The sequence below is a fragment of the Schistocerca nitens genome, chromosome 2, assembly GCF_023898315.1.
Source record: "Schistocerca nitens isolate TAMUIC-IGC-003100 chromosome 2, iqSchNite1.1, whole genome shotgun sequence".
NCBI lineage: Eukaryota > Metazoa > Arthropoda > Insecta > Orthoptera > Acrididae > Schistocerca > Schistocerca nitens.
Genome location: NC_064615.1, coordinates 187,381,612 through 187,401,832, shown reverse-complemented (window position 1 = coordinate 187,401,832; position 20,221 = coordinate 187,381,612). Strand labels below are relative to the sequence as shown.

The 20,221-nt window shown below is 39.6% G+C and overlaps 1 protein-coding gene across 6 annotated transcripts in view; it reads left to right on the top strand.

Moving 5' to 3' along the window:
- The window catches only part of LOC126235873 (ubiquitin carboxyl-terminal hydrolase 45), a 165,624-nt gene extending 145,789 nt beyond the window's left edge, over window positions 1-19,835 (top strand). For 4 of the 6 annotated variants that reach the window (XM_049944778.1, XM_049944780.1, XM_049944777.1 and 1 more), the window contains exon 15: window positions 17,065-19,835. In XM_049944778.1, coding sequence (XP_049800735.1) covers window positions 17,065-17,304 — 240 coding nt within the window. In that variant the 3' untranslated portion in view covers window positions 17,305-19,835. Of the gene's footprint in view, window positions 1-368; window positions 804-17,064 lie in introns of those variants that run through there. The other 2 variants (XM_049944782.1, XM_049944781.1) reach the window with 2 other exon arrangements.
- Window positions 19,836-20,221: the final 386 nt, after the last annotated feature.

Below are 20,221 nucleotides of genomic sequence, written 5' to 3'. Positions count from 1 at the left end.
TTTATCTGAATCAGTTTTTACCAAATTGTCTGAGAGTGAGCCTATTCTTGAACTGATGATTTTTTATTAGTGATAGACTTAGGCCAGTTATTTCTGTTTGCGGTGATCGTTCCTTAGTGAGTATGCACACGGCGAGCCTAGGGTGCCAAGCCATTGTAGCACATTTTCCTTGTCTGTGCTGAATTTTACTTTACTATGTCATTACTCGTTCTCTAGGACAGATTTCCTGCTGACAGTCCAGCTCACTTGTAGGATGTCGATTCTGCCTTCTCCCATTTTTTTCCTGTATTTCACTCTGTTTATATTGGTTAATTTGTGTTCGGTCCCTGCAGCACATTTTGACCTGTGCCTCTTAAAACTTTTTACAGATTGTGTGGTTCATGCAGGGAAGGGTTGCTCAATAACAAGCATGAAAACCAGATGATGTGAGGGATCATCAGGTACTCATATGGTGGATGCCCCCGGACCTTGCAGCAATCACATTATTGTTGCCTGATCTGTCCTCTTGAGCATGCTGAGGTGGTGGTCCCAGTCGACTTGGCGGGCAATTGGGACTCCGGACACTGGCCATTGTGCCAGGTGGCCTTGTAAAGCTTCGTCACGATCATTTTGGTTTATTTGTTTTGATTAATTTTTTGTGCTTACTGGACTATCCACTCGGGTATGGGATCTATGTCTTTCAAATATTAAAATTACCCAGTTGATAAATGGAAAATGTCACTTCGAAATAATAACAGTACAAGTAAAATAACTTAATTTTATCATCCCTTTAACACATAACGTACTTCCCTAACAATGTTTAAATTCATCCACTCCTGTGTTAACAGTGAAGATCATGTAGCATTAATTCTGAAGTAACCATTGTTCCATTGCATTTCCACTTTAATCAAACAGGTAATAAGTGATCATGAAAGCCTTTTCATGTACATTCTGCTGTCAATACGTTTCTTCACTACAATTACTGATTCACAAATAAAACACTGTTTGTCATAAATCCCATAATCAATACTGTGTGCTTTTCCATGAAATAACTGAGTTACTGAAAGACTTTTCTTTTACAGTGTGACATAACACTTTCAACTCTTAATTATCTTTCTAACAGATTTTTCGTACCATTTATTTGCAATGCAGCTGTGTGCAGCTGCTCTGTGCGAAAGCCTGACACTGACACTGTCTTCAAATGTTCCAGAAGGCAGGGATAAGTAAGGAATACAATATCAATATGTTGCAGTGTCAAAGATAGCAGTACTCCTTACATCTCCCCAGGAGAATTTTTTAAAAATGGGTAAAAAATCTTTCTTGAAAACCCCCCAAAAAAGTAAACAGAAATATCTTAGAAATTTTACCCAGCCACAAGGTCCCCACAGAAGACAATCACACATTGCAAACAACACAGCAATGGCTCTCTCCTGAATTGTTATACTGTAATATGATAAAAATCTTAAGTACACTTCACACTAACTTGTCCCTGCTCTGAAATTTTACAATTCTTTATAGTTGGATTAATACACTCCTGGAAATTGAAATAAGAACACCTTGAATTCATTGTCCCAGGAAGGGGAAACTTTATTGACACATTCCTGGGGTCAGATACATCACATGATCACACTGACAGAACCACAGGCACACAGACACAGGCAACAGAGCATGCACAATGTTGGCACTAGTACAGTGTATATCCACCTTTCGCAGCAATGCAGGCTGCTATTCTCCCATGGAGACGATCGTAGAGATGCTGGATGTAGTCCTGTGGAACGGCTTGCCATGCTATTTGTACCTGGCGCCTCAGTTGGACCAACGTTCGTGCTGGACGTGCAGACCGCTTGAGACGACGCTTCATCCAGTCCCAAACATGCTCAATGGGGGACAGATCCGGAGGTCTTGCTGGCCAGGGTAGTTGACTTACACCTTCTAGAGCACGTTGGGTGGCACGGGATACATGCGGACGTGCATTGTCCTTGCCGGTCTAGGAATGGTAAAACGATGGGTTCGATGACGGTTTGGATGTACCGTGCACTATTCAGTGTCCCGTCGACGATCACCAGTGGTGTACGGCCAGTGTAGGAGATCGCTCCCCACACCATGATGCCGGGTGTTGGCCCTGTGTGCCTCGGTCGTATGCAGTCCTGATTGTAGCGCTCACCTGCACGGCGCCAAACACGCATACGACCATCATTGGCACCAAGGCAGAAGCGACTCTCATCGCTGAAGACGACACGTCTCCATTCGTCCCTCCATTCACGCCTGTCGCGACACCACTGGAGGCGGGCTGCACGATGTTGGGGCGTGAGCAGAAGACGGCCTAATGGTGTGCGGGACCGTAGCCCAGCTTCATGGAGACGGTTGCGAATGGTCCTCGCCGATACCCCAGGAGCAACAGTGTCCCTAATTTGCTGGGAAGTGGCGGTGCGGTCCCCTACGGCACTGCGTAGGATCCTAAGGTCTTGGCGTGCATCCGTGCGTCGCTGCGGTCCGGTCTCAGGTCGACGGGCACGTGCACCTTCCGCCGACCACTGGCGACAACATCGATGTACTGTGGAGACCTCACGCCCCACGTGTTGAGCAATTCGGCGGTACGTCCACCCGGCCTCCCGCATGCCCACTATACGCCCTCGCTCAAAGTCCGTCAACTGCACATACGGTTCACGTCCACGCTGTCGCGGCATGCTACCAGTGTTAAAGACTGCGATGGAGCTCCGTATGCCACGGCAAGCTGGCTGACACTGACGGCGGCGGTGCACAAATGCTGCGCAGCTAGCGCCATTCGACGGCCAACACCGCGGTTCCTGGTGTGTCCGCTGTGCCGTGCGTGTGATCATTGCTTGTACAGCCCTCTCGCAGTGTCTGGAGCAAGTATGGTGGGTCTGACACACCGGTGTCAATGTGTTCTTTTTTCCATTTCCAGGAGTGTATATGTGACAAGTGGGCAGTCAACACACACAGAAATGAAAATGGGTGTGTGTGTGTGGGGGGGGGGGGATAATAATAATAATAAACCCCGTGGAGGCCCGGGAAAAGAATAGGCCTCCGGTATGTTCTGCCAGTCATAAAAGGCAACGAAAAGAACAAACAACTAATAGGGCTAACCCCCCTTTTAGTGTGATTAGTTGGTTCAGGACAGAACTAAAGAAGCCTCGGACAAGCGCCGTCATGGTCGGAGACAACGCTTGAACCCTATGCCCGCCCACAATGGTAACGACACCGCTAGCCAACTGGAAAATTATTTAAATCCAAATAGAGGTGTTTTGCAGGATATGCTTCCTGTGACCACCCTAGAAGGAAAACAAAGACAGTGGATGAGATGGTCAGATGAAGTTAATCGACACCTCATGTTCTGTTATTACCAAGCAACAAACCAAGGAACCAACACAACTGGATACCGATCACAAGTATGCACAACATTTATTACCAGATACCCAGAATTAAAATTTTTAACAGAACAACGACTAGCTGATCAGATCCGTGTAATAATCAAAAATAACAGGATACCCCAGTCAGAATTAGAAAACATCCAACAACAAGAACAACAGATACTGGAACAAAATAATGTGCAATCAGAAGAAGAAGAAAATACAGTAATGGACTCAAACATCCCAGAGCAAACAAACAAAGAACAACATGCATCAATTAAACAATCAGAGGAAAACGAAATCTTAGACAGCCACCAGAACAAGCACAAATAGAATACGAAGTGACACACATGTTAGATATAGAAGAGAAAAATTTCAGCTGACATACATAGAATACGAAGACACAAATACAGACATTAGACCATTCTTGCATAGACCGCCAAATAACCCACAAGTCGAAACAACAATAAAAACTATCAACACAATCATACACAACAAAATAATTGAAAACACAACTATGGAAGAGTTAAAACTACTTGTTTATATAGGAGCACTCACTACACTAAATATACACACTAGGCAGAGATCAGAACCAACCAACACACAGAAGAAACCCACAAAACCAGCATGGCAACACAGGCTACAGATCAGAATAGAAAAACTGAGAAAAGACATCGGACAGCTAACACAATTTATAAGAAATGAAATGTCAGAAAAAAAAGAAAAAGGTTAGGTAAAATCTCACAACAAGAAGCGATAGAGCAATTAGATGAAAAGAAGCAGAAATTGCAAGCATTTGCCAAACGACTTAGAAGATACAAAAAAAGTGAAAATAGAAGGAAACAAAAAACAAAACCAAACATTCAACACAAACCAAAAGAGATTTTACCAGACAATAGATAACACACACACATTAAAATAGACAATCCACCAAACATAACAGACATGGAACACTTCTGGAGCAACATATGGTCAAACCCGGTACAACATAGCAGGCATGCATGGTGGATACAAGCAGAAACAGACACATACTAGATGATACCACAAATGCCTGAAGTGATAATTTTGCAACATGACGTCATCCAAGCAATTAATTCTACTCACAATTGGAAAGCCCCTGGAAAAGATAAAATAGCAAATTTCTGGCTAAAGAAGTTCACCTCAACACATTCACATCTAACTGAATTATTTAACAGTTACATTGCAGACCCATACACATTCCCTGATACACTTACACATGGAATAACTTACCTGAAACCTAAAGATCATCCAGACACAGCAAACCCAGCTAAATATCGCCCCATAACATGCCTACCAACAATATACAAAATATTAACTTCAGTCATTACACAGAAATTAATGACACATACAACACAGAACAAAATTATAAATGAAGAACAAAAAGGCTGTTGCAAAGGAGCACGAGGGTGTAAAGAGCAACTGATAATAGATGCAGAGGTGACATATCAAGCTAAAACTAAACAAAGGTCGCTACACTACGCATACATTGATTACCAAAAAGCTTTTGATAGTGTACCACACTCATGGTTACTACAAATATTGGAAATATACAAAGTAGATCCTAAATTGATACAGTTCCTAAACATAGTAATGAAAAATTGGAAAACCACACTTAATATCCAAACAAATTCAAAAAATATCACATCACAGCCAATACAGATTAAGTGTGTAATATACCAAGGAGACTCATTAAGTCCTTTCTGGTTCTGCCTTGCTCTGAACCCACTATCCAACATGCTAAATAATACAAATTATGGATACAATATTACTGGAACATACCTACACAAAATCACACATTTGCTATACATGGATGATCTAAAACTACTGGCAGCAACAAATCAACAACTCAACCAATTACTAAAGATAACAGAAGTATTCAGCAATGATATAAATATGGCTTTTGGAACAGACAAATGTAAGAAAAATAGCATAGTCTAGGGAAAACACACTGAACAAGATGATTACATATTGGATAACCACAGCGACTGCATAGAAGCGATGGAAAAAACAGATGCCTATAAATATCTAGGATACAGACAAAAAATAGGAATAGATAATACAAATATTAAAGAAGAACTAAAAGAAAAATATAGACAAAGACTAACAAGAATACTGAAAACAGAATTGACAGCAAGAAACAAGACAAAAGCTATAAATACTTATGCTATACCAATAGTGACCTACTCATTTGGAGTATTGAAATGGAGTAACACAGACCTAGAAGCACTCAATACACTTACACGATCACAATGCCACAAATATAGAATACATCACATACATTCAGCAACAGAAAGATTCACATTAAGCAGAAAGGAAGGAGGAAGGGGATTTATCGACGTAAAAAACCTACATTATGGACAAGTAGACAATTTAAGAAAATTCTTTCTAGAACGAGCAGAAACTAGCAAAATACACAAAGCAATCACTCATATAAATACATTGGCTACACCACTGCAATTTCATAACCACTTCTACAACCCTCTAGATCACATAACATCAACAGATACGAAGAAAGTAAATTGGAAAAAGAAAACACTACATGGCAAGCACCCGTATCATCTAATACAGCCACACATCGATCAAGCAGCATCCAACACATGGCTAAGAAAAGGCAATATATACAGTGAGACGGAAGGATTCATGATTGCAATACAGGATCAAACAATAAACACCAGATATTACAGCAAGCATGTTATTAAAGATCCCAATACCACAACAGATAAATGCAGACTTTGCAAACAACAAATAGAAACAGTAGATCACATTACAAGCGGATGTACAATACTAGCAAATACAGAATACCCCAGAAGACATGACAATGTAACAAAAATAATACATCAACAGCTTGCCTTACAACATAAACTTATAAAACAACACGTTCCCACATAATGCACCACAAAATGTACTGGAGAATGATAAATACAAATTATATTGGAACAGAACCATTATAACAGATAAAACACCACCACATAACAAACCTGACATCATACTCACCAATAAAAAAAAGAAATTAACACAACTAATCGAAATATCCATACCCAATACAACAAATATACAAAAGAAAACAGGAGAAAAAATTGAAAAATACATCCAACTGGCTGAGGAAGTCAAGGACATGTGGCATCAGGATAAAGTTGTCATTATACCAATTATACTATCAACTATAGGAGTCATACCACACAATATCCACCAGTACATCAATGCAATACAGCTACATCCAAACTTATATATATATACAACTACAGAAATCTGTAATTATTGATACATGTTCAACTACCCAAAAGTTCCTAAATGCAGTATAACATATACCGTACAGTTAAAAGGAAGTCACGCTTGATCAAGGTCCGCGTCACTTTCCATTTTTGACCAGACATTTCGTCTGAGAAAAGAAAGAAATAATAATAATAATTCGTGTGCAAAGTGATTTAGCCTCCGTGGTTTACCACTTATCCTAATCGTAATTTTTCTCAATAAACAGGGTCATATTTACAATGATAAGAACTTATTCACAAATATCATTGATTGTGCAAAAAATAAGAGTGCTGTACAATATTGTCAGTTCTCAAAGAATTCAAAACTTTGTATACCCTTCTTTTTTCCTAGCTCAGCATCACTGAGAAATCTTTGACTCTAATTATGCATTACTTTTCACTTCCTTTAGTCATATTTTCCTAATCTCAGCAATTATGATATCTCAACTGTCCTTACCTTGATCAGTGGAAGCAAAAAGAATATTGTTATACCTTTATCGTGTTTACCTAAATGTAAGCCGACCTTGAATGCAGGCTACACTCCAGGAACGAGACTCAAAGGAAAAAGAAATTACCCTAGTTTCAAGCCAAACTTATGAATCAAATATGGCTCATCATATAGTGGATAATGTATAAAGTGGCCCCACCTCTTAGGGATTTGCGGGGAGTAGTACGTGTTTGTAATAATTCATATAGAATTAAATGCAGCCTGTTGGGCTACTGTTACATCGCAAACACTGACAACAGTGAGTATTCACAATATCTATCAAAATATTTCAACTGAAACTAGGGCAGCTGGGGCCACTGAGACTTTTATAGACTGTACCACAGCATGTGTTAGTTGTTGTTAGTTTTTGCATATCACATGAATGTCATCTGAAGTTTTTTTTTTTTCTTCAAATGAAATAGTGTTTTCATCCAAGAAAGTTACATTTTGGCCTGACAGAGTATCACATTTGATTTAAAGGATATAAACTGAGTGAAGACCAGTCCACATATTCAGGACACTGATTTGTATCATCTCTTGTAGTGGTTAGACAGCGTACTTTATTAGATTACTTTTTAACATTGTAAACAGTATAATCTGTCTACACACAATCATTTCCAACACAAATGATCCACGCAAAGTGTGAACTGTAAGTATTGTCATCACTGCAGAAAATCTTTCTCCTGCAGTGTCTCCTATGCCTGTCAGTGTTGTTTGGCAAACAAGTTAGGGTGCGACTGTGTAGAATACAGGTGGGTAGAATACAGGTGGCTGTAATTACAAACTACATGCAGGTGGTTTGTGAAGGGTGACATCACAGGCGAGTCTTACTGGACTGCATACCTGAAAACAGTGGAATTTCTTGTTACATCGTAAATATTGGCAGTATTGAGAAATGTCTTGACGTACTAAGTTGGTGCATAAGTTAGTAGCATTTTTATTTTGCATGTTAGTGTTTCTGTTGTTGTGAGTTTGTTTATAGATCGTCATTTTTTATTTGTAGTTCACTGTTGCTATTTTGAGTTACATATTGTCATTTTGTCATTTGGAGGTAGTGAATGGAGCTGTGGACACTAGAAAATTAAGTGCCAGTTGGAAAATCCAGAACATTTCTGACATGTTCTTGTGTCAGAGTTCAAGAGAGGGGTGATGGCAGCAGAGGCTGTGTCTGGGGATAATGCCATTGGACAGAGCACAGCAAGAAAATGGTTTTCTTATTTTAAGGAGTATCGTTTTGACATTAGTGACTCCCCTCGTTCAGGAAGACCTTTTGGGATTGATGAAGGTCATTTAAATGCATTAATCCAGAACAATCTGCATGAGTGTATGTGAGAACTGGCAAGTGTGATGAACTGTGATCATGCCACCAATGTGCAAGATTCGCACGCAATGGGGAATGTTTAGAAATTGGGTTTATGGGTACCAAATGCTATAAGCCAAAATCAAAAATAAGCAGTTGGCCATATGTGCATTGTGAACAACACTGACCATTCCTATCCTGCACCATTACTGGTGACGAGAAATGGCGTCTTTATGTTAACGTAATGAAAAGAAAGGAAGCACCATTTGCATGAAGTGATGCTGCTCCATCCTGCTAGACCAACAAAAAACACTGGACAGGAGTTGGGTTGGGAAGTCATTCAGCACCCACCTTACTCACATAATCTTCCACCATCAGATTTTCATCTTTTCTACTCTTTATTGAAAACAGCGTTCAAAGAGCTTCCTTTCCAGGTGAAAATGCACTCCAAACATGGCTCAACGAGTTCATCTCAAAACTACATGATTTATAGTCACAGATCCAATGTTGACAAACAGCTGTAAATAGTGAAGGAAAATATGTCATTGATGACTAAAGTCTTTGTTGTGTTTATTGAACTTATGGGAAAATGCAACAAACTTTTGCACCAATCCAGTTCATTGACATGTGCAGACAGCTTCTGAATGGAGCTGGAACTGTCAAAATGTAGCGGGTGCACGTGTGTGTGTGTGTGTGTGTGTGTGTGTGTGTGTGTGGCGCGCGCATGAAAAACTGCTAAATTCAAAGGTGAGCAATATTAAATTTGAATTTCCCACTTGATAAAAAAAATAATTAACTTAGGTACTCGAAACACTAACAAAATGCCTTCTGTGGCAAAGTAACTATGTACAGCAGCTTCTAGCAACATTTTTTGGAACTTTCTTAGGTTTTGCCCCTGAGTCTAAGCCACAGACACATTTTGGACCATGAAAATCATAAAGTAAGTCAGAATCAAACAATAGAAAATCCAGAATGGAATGTAACAATATTATGAAAGGGAAGTTGCTACTCACCATATAGCAGAGATGCTGAGCCGCAGATAGGCACAAAAAAAAAGGTCACAAATAAAGTTTTCGGCCATTAAGACCTTCGCCAACAATAGTCGAAAAACACACACACACACACACACACACACACACACACACACACGACTGCAGTCTCAGGTAGCTGAAAAAAGGTCAATTTGTTAATACAATAACTGCTGCTCAGTGCGTTGAAGAATTCAAAGAAATGCAAGCTTTCATTAAGCAGGAATTCAGTTAGTTACCAGCTGGCTACCTAACGGCATTTTACAACTGATCATCCTATAGATCATCATTTCTCATGATCAGATTGGGAAACAAAAAATAATTTATACATCTATGGAAAACATGACCTCAACAACTTTTTTGGTCCTGTCTTCCTCAGTTGCGTGTAATATTATGGTATATTGATAATTTTTACTTATGGACCGTCGAACAGCAACTGAATAAAACACAATTTTAGTGTCATACGCGTTTCGCCTTTATTTTCTACAAGGCATCATTAGTGGCAGGTTGCGTGGACAATTTCTTACATATTAAGCTCCTGCTGCATTTTTGGTGTTGTTGTTGTTCTTATGAATGCCAGTTTGCGGTTTTTTTCCCACAACGCTTGTATCAATGTGTTTTATTCATCTATCTTGACATAAAGAGTTAAATAAAAATTGTATGTGTGTGGGTAATGTCTGGCAGGCAACGAATCTGTTATTTACAGTTGAAATAATGTTTTTAACACAAAGAAATAAAAGGTGATGATTGTCAGCTGAAACTAAATACTTGCAAACACACACATAATTGACACTATGCTTTTGTGCACAACAATTTAAGCTCTGTGCTTACTCACTGACAGATGGACATAGCAGCTGACTTTGACATTTCTGCTCCTGTTGATGACGCCAGGCAACTGCTGTTTGCTTCAGTTATTTCATAACAGCCGGCAGCATGTTGGTGGCGAGAATTAAACAGACAACTGCGCAGTCCCTCCAAGCAGCATTGGCTCCATGGAGGCACAGCTGGTGGCGACTACCAGAGTGAGCGCCCTCCTGGGCCGGCACATCCCCCACCTTCTAGAATGCAGATGAGGCGAGGTGCGGTGGTAATGATGACTCCATCACCAGAACCCCCATTACGTGATGTCTGAGTGCAACAAATGTGGAAACAATCACACGGCACAGTGTCTGTATGCCTGACAAGAAACCAAAGCACACACACCATGTAACACTCTGAAATTTTAAATGTTGCAATTATGAAATGCCAAAAGAAAGAAAATTTTACTGTTCACTATAAGGACAGTCTACATTGCTGCTAACTTAACACACATTCAGTATTTTAACACATCAGTACATAATTATTAAATAAATCACTGTTCATAAACATTTGACAGTTCTTCTTTTCATAAGTGCCAGTCAGGATTCTTGTGGCTGTATAATGCAAAACACATCTTGTCGACCTCTTCATCTTCCTCTTTCTTCTCCACTTCCATCGCATAATATTTATGTTTTTGTAAGTGATCGGCCTATTCTGCTTTGCGCCATTCTGCGCAATCTTTTCTCCTTTTATTTCTTCCTCTGTTTCTGTCCACCTGTTGCAGAGCCATAATTATGACACGTCTTTGCAGTGGTAATCGCACCTTCTCTTATTCCTTTTACTTGTATTTTCTCTCGACTTCATTGCTTCTTGTCTATTCTGTTTTGTGTGGGTCTTCTTTGCATCTATCTACAGTACCAGTTATTGCACCAGTTAGATGAACACAAACTTTGATCAGTAGGCGTTGTGTCGTCCTGCAGACAATGTTGTTCTCTTTATACTGAACTTCAAAATATTGAGTTTTTTCAAAAAGTCTGTATACATTTTGTCATATCTCTGGTAATATGGATGGTCGCAAATAAAATTTAAACTCTCATCTTTAGTTCTTTTAGACCAAAATGTATTTAAGAACATCTCAATCTCTTTATATGACAAAATTTCCTTTTCTTGCTCCCCAAACAACATGTATTCAAGTTTCTTCCCTTGATCTAACAAACTCTGACATTTCTCTTTTAAATGCTGTGTTGTTTTCTAACAGTCTGCTCCAGTTCCTTTGTGGTGACAATCTTCGTACCCTCTGCTTGAATATTCCATTTCAAAATACATTCTTCATCTACTGACAATACATCTGAATCTGCACTGAGAATGTGTATAACCAGTAAGGTCTCTGCATCATCTGCTTGATCCTTCTGTTACAGATTACATTCTTCATAGACTGACAATGCAATACTATCACAGTCTGTGCTTGTACTAGTCATTTCTTCACCTAAGATTGCAGTACCTGTCATTCTGCATGACATATGAAGTTTAGAACTAGGTATTTCAATTAACAAGTCAGTGACTGAAGTTGCTTCTAATTGTGACTCCACTGGAAATGAACAGGTGCTTTTTACGTTTCATGACATACGAGGTGTGTCCAAAAAATTCCGGAACATTCGTAATTTCTCGCCAATGGTATGTTGGAGCAAAATGCATATGGCATCGCTGCATATGCCTGTGTTTAATGTGTAACTGCCGGAAGTTTCATTGTTGTATGTCTGTTAGTTATTGTTCAGTGCTGTATTCAGTGGAACGTTGTATCGCGCTGTTTGTGAATTTCGAGATGGCAGAGTTAGAGGAGAAACACATCTGCATTAAATTTGTGTGAAACTAGTGAAAACCTGTACAGACACACATCAAATGATACAGAAAGGCTAAGGTGGTGAGTGCTTAAGTCATACTCGCTACAGATGGTGGAAACGGTTTTAAAAATGGCTGGACAGATGTTAAAGATGACATCTATTGATGGTGCTCATGTCAGGAACGTCAACGAAATTGTGCATGTCAACCAAAGACTGACTGCCCGAGGGATTGCAGAAAAATGTAACATTTAATTTGGATCATGTCACGAAAACCTGACACATCATTGTGGAATGCATTGTGTTGCCACAAAGTTCATCTCGTGGCTCAGTCAAGACCAGAAAGACCTTCATCTCACAATCTGTGAAGAGCTTTTGGATTGTGCAAGTGAGAACGAGATGTTCCTTAATAGAATCATAACTGGTGATGAGACATAGGTCTATGGTTATGATGTTGAGACAAAGGTTCAATCTTCACAATGTGTTGGGAAGTACTCTCCAAGACCGAAATAAGCTCATCAAGTCAGGTCAAATGTCAAAGCCATGCTGACAGTTTTATTTGACTTCGAAGGATTAGTTCATTGTGAATTTATGCCACAGGGACAAGCTGTTAATCGGTTGTACGATCAGGACTTGTTGCGATGCCTGTGAGAAAATGTGAGAAGGAAACGGCCTGAAATGTGGTGAGACAGTTCATGGCTCTTCCATCACATCAACGCACTGCACATTCATCCCTGTTGGCACGTGACTATTGCACGAAAAACTATGCTGCCTCATTCTCTGTAATCTCCAGATCTGGCCACTGTGAACTTTTTTTTAATTTCAGAAGTGGAAAACATATTTGGAAGGACAAAGATTTGCAATGATAGTTGAGATAAAAGAAAATTTACAGCTGGCAGTTTACATGATCCAGGAAGACGCATATCAAGACTGTTTCCGGAAGTGGTACTTGTTCCTTTTCTGATGACATTTTTATGCTTGAAAGTCAAAAAGTACAAAACACAAGTCTTACTAACTTCATTCACATGAAATTCACCACATGCCTAATGATTCTAAATGTTCGTCTACAGCAGCAGTTTTAAACTACATACAATTGGTGTTAATGCGGCAGCTGTTGGTTGCTGTGTAATGGTGTGATTCTGCAGACCGCAGCTTTTGTCTTATTGAGATGGTTGTCTCGGACCACTGCAATCCAAGATGTAGAATTCCTCATCTTATCTCAAACCACTGCGCTCCAGGATTCTGTAGATTTCGGTTTCACACGTGATTCTGTTGAAAATTATGTTCTCCCCATGGAGTGTTGTTCCGTTATCAGTTTTTTCTCATTCCTGAGTTTCGAATTGCTATTCTGTACTAGAAAACAATTGTCCGTGCACATATACCAAATGTAAAGCTGCATAATGTTCTTCACGAAAGAGCAGTCATCCTTCATGCGGCACCAGACATAAAGCTCTGTCGTCGTCTTTTCAGTTTATTTTTTTGTAGATTAATTTTTTGCAGCTGTCTGGCTGTAGTATGGCAGCTTTGCACAGAGAACCCACTTCATTATGAAATAAATCTATGTTCCTAATATGAACAGAGGTCTCTTATACATTCCAAATATTAAAGTTATTCAGTAGAAAAATTTAAAATCTAACTTTGAAATAATAATAAAAGTCAAATGACCTTATTTTATTGTCCCTTTAGCACATAACTCACTTCCCTAACAATGCCTAAACTCATCCAGTCTTTTGCTAACAGTTAAGCTCATTTCACATTCATTCTGAAGTAACCATTGCATTTCCACATTAATTAAACAGTACTCACTGATCACAGAAGCCTTCACATTTACATTCTACTATCAATATTTTCCTCCATGACAATTACTGATTCATTAACGTCACTGTTTCAACCTAAACTTCATAATTATTCCCACACACCTTTCCTCGAAGCAACTAAATTCTTATAATACTTTTCTTCTACGATATGACATAAAACTTTCAACTCGTGCATCTTTCTGCCAAATTTTTCATATTATTTATCCACAACACAACTGCTCGCAATTGCTCTGTGCGGAAGCCCGACAGTCACTCTCCTCTGCCCACAGTGAGACCACTACTGTTCGGGCATTGTTGTCATTATTCAGCAAACAATGCTTCCTCCATGGAAGAGGCACACTCAGCTTCGAAAGTTCCAGAAACCAGTGATAAGTAAGGAGTATGACATTTATATGTTAAAACATCAAAGATAACAGTACTGCTTCCAACTGTTTTCTCTATCTGGGTGGTGCTTGTGGGTAGAGCCCTCATCCAGAGTAGACAGCATCATAGCGGATATTTTGGCATCAAGAAACTACCCAGTGTATCAGCCAGTGTTTGTGAGGATCTGGCAGGCAGTCTCTTCAGACAGACCGCAATTTAGTATCAATTATTATGGTCTTAGGTACTTTCCCTTGGTTACTCCATGAGGGGAAAACAAAACTGTAAGATTTGCAATCAGTTATTCTCCTCATATTCTAGTTTGCCCCCAAACATATGCAGTGTCCTTTGTCTGTACTAAATGAATGCTTTTTGTTGGAGGCTATTGAAATCTTACTAGGTGAACTCTTTTCTCTTAGCAAATTACAAAGTGATTCCATCTTAATTAAGAGTCAGATCCTATCCTTTCCTGGCTGTAAACAACTTTTAAATATCTTGGTGATGTACCTGTTACCAACACAATCCCCATAACAACCTGAACATGGTACAGTGATTAATTTTTCACCAGGACCCAACACTGTAAATGAACGAAGAACTACGCACATACTCAGGGAGGTGGAAATGCAATGGTTACTTCAGAATGAATGTGAAATGAGCTTAACTGTTAGCAAAAGACTGGATGAGTTTAGACATTGTGTGTGTCAAGGCCCGCCAGACAACAAACTAGACACCGGCACGGCACATTCATCCTCATTTTTGAAAGAGATTTTGTTTCCAGAAAAAGGTCAAAATTGTGTTACTGCTGCAGTGTGAAGTTATATTTCTCACTCCTGTTTTGGTGTTTTACATGCTACTGCTTCAGGTATATGTCTTCCTGGTGTATATATGACCAGTTTTGTGGAGACTTTGGGTGGCCGCTTCTGGCAAAAATTTATCAGGGGCACTACCACCTATCTGGGTAAATTGTCAGAAAGACATCCTTCCCAATTTCTGAAATCTGCTGACCAACTGAAGGAATGTAAAATCCAGGAACTGGAGGTCAGATTGCCTCCGCTGTTTTAAAGCTCAGAAGAAATGTAATTTGTATCCAGTTTGAGTAATATTGATCTTTGCCAATATTGTGGGCAGGTCATCGACAGTATGTGGTGTATTTGCTCCCTTGCACAGCATCAACTGATGGTTGTACAAATTAACTTTCCCATGGACTCGATAGGCCCTCCTCTCTTTGGGTTCTTGCATCACCACCTTTGGGAACCACTCACCACACCTGGCTGGGGAAGCAGCATCCTCCTGTGGCAAATACTGGTGACAGAGCTCCGTCTCAAGAACCATCTTCCTGGAACTCTGCAGATCAGAGTGTCGACACCAGCCGGTAGCCGGAATAGCCACGGACTGAGAGTCCCAGGGCTGCCTGCTCTTATTTCATTCCTACACCTACAGTGGATAAGCTCTCTCAAGAAAAAAGGTTGTGAAAGGGGAGAAGGAGGAGGAGAAGAAGAAATCTCAGGAGAAAGTGACTCTGAACAGATTTTCGTATGTTTTCCACCCCCACTGGTGACATACAGTGATCCTGAGACTTGACCTTTCCTCCTGGCTGGTTCACACCTAACCAAGACACCCTCAGCCTGATGATCCAGTGGAACAGCAATGGATATTAAGGGCACCTGCTGGAACGAAAACTACTAATTTCCTCTTGTACTAAGATTTGTGTTGTTCTCAGAGAAACCCGTAGTGGTACCATAGTTTCCTCCCTCTTTGATTATTTCATAGAAATGACAGATAAATCTTTAATCTTTTAAAGCAAATGAAGCATTGTACTTCATTGCAATGTCACTTCATAAAAATATTTCCAGACTAGGGATTGACGCCGTTCTGCAATACACCGGATGTTTGGCAACAACAGCGAGAAACTACTGTATAGACCAGGTTGGGGCAAGTCTTGCACACTGTTCATACTGCGTACCTTAAGCTATGACACACACCAACAGGGACATTATTGTGTTGATAATGCAGTACAAATTCTTATGCTGTGTTTGTTGCTTGTTTCTGCCAGCATTGTTTTCTATAATAACGCAATATTTCAAACCAATACAAATTTTATGTGTAAAAATTACTTCTTTTTGAAAAGGTTTATTTTAAAATGAAAAATTTTAGCACTGCTGCTATAGTTAATAGATATTTTGGGTTTTTTACTCAGTTATTAGTAAAAAATAAAATGTACCTCTTATAACTGAGCTCAAACAAATACCGAAAAATACCGTTCATTCAGAATTCAAATATCAGTATCGGTTTTAACCATTCAGTTTTTTCCCATCCCTAATTCCAGCTATGATTCGTTGATATTGTAGTAAGAGAACCTTGCATTTTTGTGTTTTGTTGAGTGCACAGTTTTAAATTTGTTTTATAAGCATTTAAAGCAAGTGCTAGTCTTTGCACCCCTGTGAAAAATTACAGTAAAGTTCATCGGCCATATATAATTTTGCAGTTATTCCTCGTTTCAGGTATTTCACATGTCTTATGTCACTTTAGATTACATTTTTTGTGTCTTTTTAAAGCAAGCATTCATTAAAATATTGCATATTTGTTGTTATCGTCAAGACTTCTCATTTCTTTTTCTCAAAAAATATGATAAGACATCCTAGGTTTGCTCACTTTTGAAACAATAGTGCTGTAACTGTTATGTAGAATTTCTGCAGGAGGTTGTAACCTGTCTGTGAAACTTTGAGAGCAATAGTAATATGTCCACACACGTGTCTAATGTGTAATTGTAAGTTGTCACAAACTTGTAGAAGAATAAAAAATTTTTGATTACAGGTGCGACCAATACTGTCAGAAGATGATTACCGTTGGTCATTTGTCCCCACATCACAAGGCTCCCACAGAAATACATCTCAGACAATGAAGAGCCAAGCACAAGGCACTGCAGAAGGTGGAACGTTCACTCCGCCACCAGGTCGCTGGTATTATGTCAGTGACTCTAGAGTGAGAGAAGTTGAAGAAGAGGTTGTGATGCGCAGTCAGGCATATATGTTGTTTTATGAGCGCATATGGTAGCAGGTGAAGACTGTGTGTGTGTGAGTTCTTCAGTGGTGTGCAAGGTGATGGCATTTATTTGCCAGCGTGTATCAATTATTTTGTTGGAAGATATTTATTTGTTAATTATTTAGTTCTATGAATGTAAGATTACAACACCCGAAAAGAAATATCCCTACATTTTTGAACAGAACTATTTTAATTCCTCCACATGTAGTAAACTGTGAAGTAACCCTTCTGAACTGTGTGTGTGTGTGTGTGTGTGTGTGTGTGTGTGTGTGTGTGTGTGTGTGTGTGTGCGCGCGTGTGCGCATGCGCGCGTGCGCGTGCACACGTACTGTATCTTTTACACTGTTTTCTTGCAGATTCTTCTGAGGATTTTGTTATGAAATTTATGAAGCATAGTAGCCATTAAGGTTTGATGTGTAGAAATGCTTTGTTGGTGGTATATTCGTGTTGCTCAGAACGATGATCCTTTTCATTTGAGTGAATGTTGCATGATCAATGTCAGATTTGATTCATTAGTACCTACCTTATAAGGAAATCTGTCCATGTTTGCCAAAACAGTTGATGTTTCATCCATAAGAAAGTTCCTTCATGTCGTGCTGGCATTTCAGTTGTTGTTAATGTTGCTGTTGTGATGTGTTTTGCTACATAACTATTTTTTGTGTGTGCAGGAAAATCTCTGTGGTAGTTGACATTATTTTTGAGTCAGAAATACTGGTGTAATTGTTGTGTAGCTCTGGGCAAGTAGTTAGTGTTTTGACTGAGGCCATCTGTCTTCTTATCTTTATGTAATGGAAAAATGATACATTGTTCTGTTATATTTGAGAGCACTGCTTTTTTGTGTTGTTTGGTTTTATATCTGTTCTCAAAAATGAAGTGTTAGCTGATATGGCATTTTTCTGTCTATATTTGTATTCCTCTTGCTGTGTACTACTGAGTTATGCTGTGTGCAGAGAGCTGTGTGATAAGAAAATCATTAATTATTACAGCTAAGAACAAAAATGTGAAACTGAATGTAGATAAGAGGAGAATTTTACAAAATTATGTGTTTGTGAAAGTTCAGTTATTTAAACAGTGTTAATGAGAAATTTCTAAGAAAACATCTCAGGGAAGGTATTCATTTATTGAACTTGATTATAAATTCTGTAGGTGTTTAAAAGGGTGAAGTAATGACGTGCAAGTTACAGAAAAGAGAAAGTACAGAATAAAATTCATTTTATAGTTACAGTATTCCTTTCCTCACATGTTTCATATAAATTGGAAATACCAGATGTTGTCACAGAGATGAAGCAATGTGGTAGCAGTAAGTCTCAGTGAAGAGTTTACAACAAGAAAGACAGTTTCGTATGAAATGATAAAAAAAATGTTGCTCTTTAACAGATGGAAAATTGGCCAATCTCTACGAATGCTACAAGAAAAGAAAAAAGAAAGGAAAAAAAATTGATGATGACAAGCAAATACTAAGTCCACATCTCAAAATTATGTAACTGGCCATTATTTCTGAACTGCAGGTACTCTTTATCTGTGTTTTCTAATCTATGCTACTCAATTGTTTACTGATGGAAACGGTTTTCAGAAATTGTGCTGGCTAAATTAGTTATAACTAAATATTTACACAGTTTAAAAATAAATTCATTGAAATGTATTGCATACTTATGTCCATTGTTGTATAAAATATTTCTCAGAAATTGTGTGCTATATGAATGTGAGTTATGTGAAGGTATGTTTTAAAAAAGTGGAAGTAAGTGTGATGAACAAAGACATTTGATGTAATAGGATGGAAATTCTGGACACTGTAGTGGCCAGTAATATGCTGTGTGTGTGTGTGTGTGTGTGTGTGTGTGGGTGCGCGCGCAATGATGTGACCGTAGAATTATTTGCCTTGTTAAAGGTACAAAGCAGTTTAGCAGTTTGAATATAAATTGCAGTTATTTTGTCATTTCATGGTAATACATTAGTTCGATGATTTTTAACAATGATATGAGGAGTTGAAGGTATCTGAACAACTCTGAAGAGGAGGATTTTGTGTTGAGATTGAAATTGTGAAAACCAGACTTTTATGTGATAACTTACGTAAACTATTTGACATGATACAGTGAATGAGAAATTATTGGTGTTTTATACTGTATGCAAAGTGGCATGTCATTCATTTCATATGGAAATATTGGGATGATGTAGATTCACGAAAGAATTGTCACTATATAAAATTTGTGGCATGTTGTTAAATGTAAAATCTAAATTTCACTGTCTGTGTTTGTATGCACAATCTCTATGTACTATGCCTAAACAACTACTGCAGATCTGAATGGATATGTGTGACATAACACTATTATGATTGTAGTAATCACATCTCCCTACAAATGACCAATGGTGCATTATTGTTTGTATGAAAAGGACCAGCACCTTTGTAGAAACTGGAAGACATGTGACTTTGCAGTGGCACGCTGCTTAATGTTAAATTGGTCCAAGGGGTTGCTGTTTTTATATATATATTTGACTCTCCCACTCCACCTCCCTCTCTCCCCTTCCCCCTCTCCCCTCCCCCCTCCCCCCTCTCCCCTCACCCTCTCCCCTACGCCTCACTCCCCTCCCCCCTCTCCCCTCACCCTCTCCCCTACGCCTCACTCCCCTCCCCTCTCGCCCCTCCCCCTCCCTCCCCTCCCCTCTCGCCCCTCCCTCCCCTCCCCTCTCGCCCCTCCCTCCCCTCCCCCCTCTCCCCTCCCCCTCTCTCCCTCCCCCTCTCTCCCCTCCCCCTCTCTCCCCTCCCCCTCTCTCCCCTCCCCCTCTCTCCCCTCCCCCTCTCTCCCCTCCCCTCCCCCTCTCTCCCCTCCCCCTCTCTCCCCTCCCCCTATCACCCCTCCCCCTCACCCCTCCCCCTCTCTCCGCTTCCCCTCCCCTCCCCCCTCTCCCCTCCCTCTCACCCCTCCCCCCT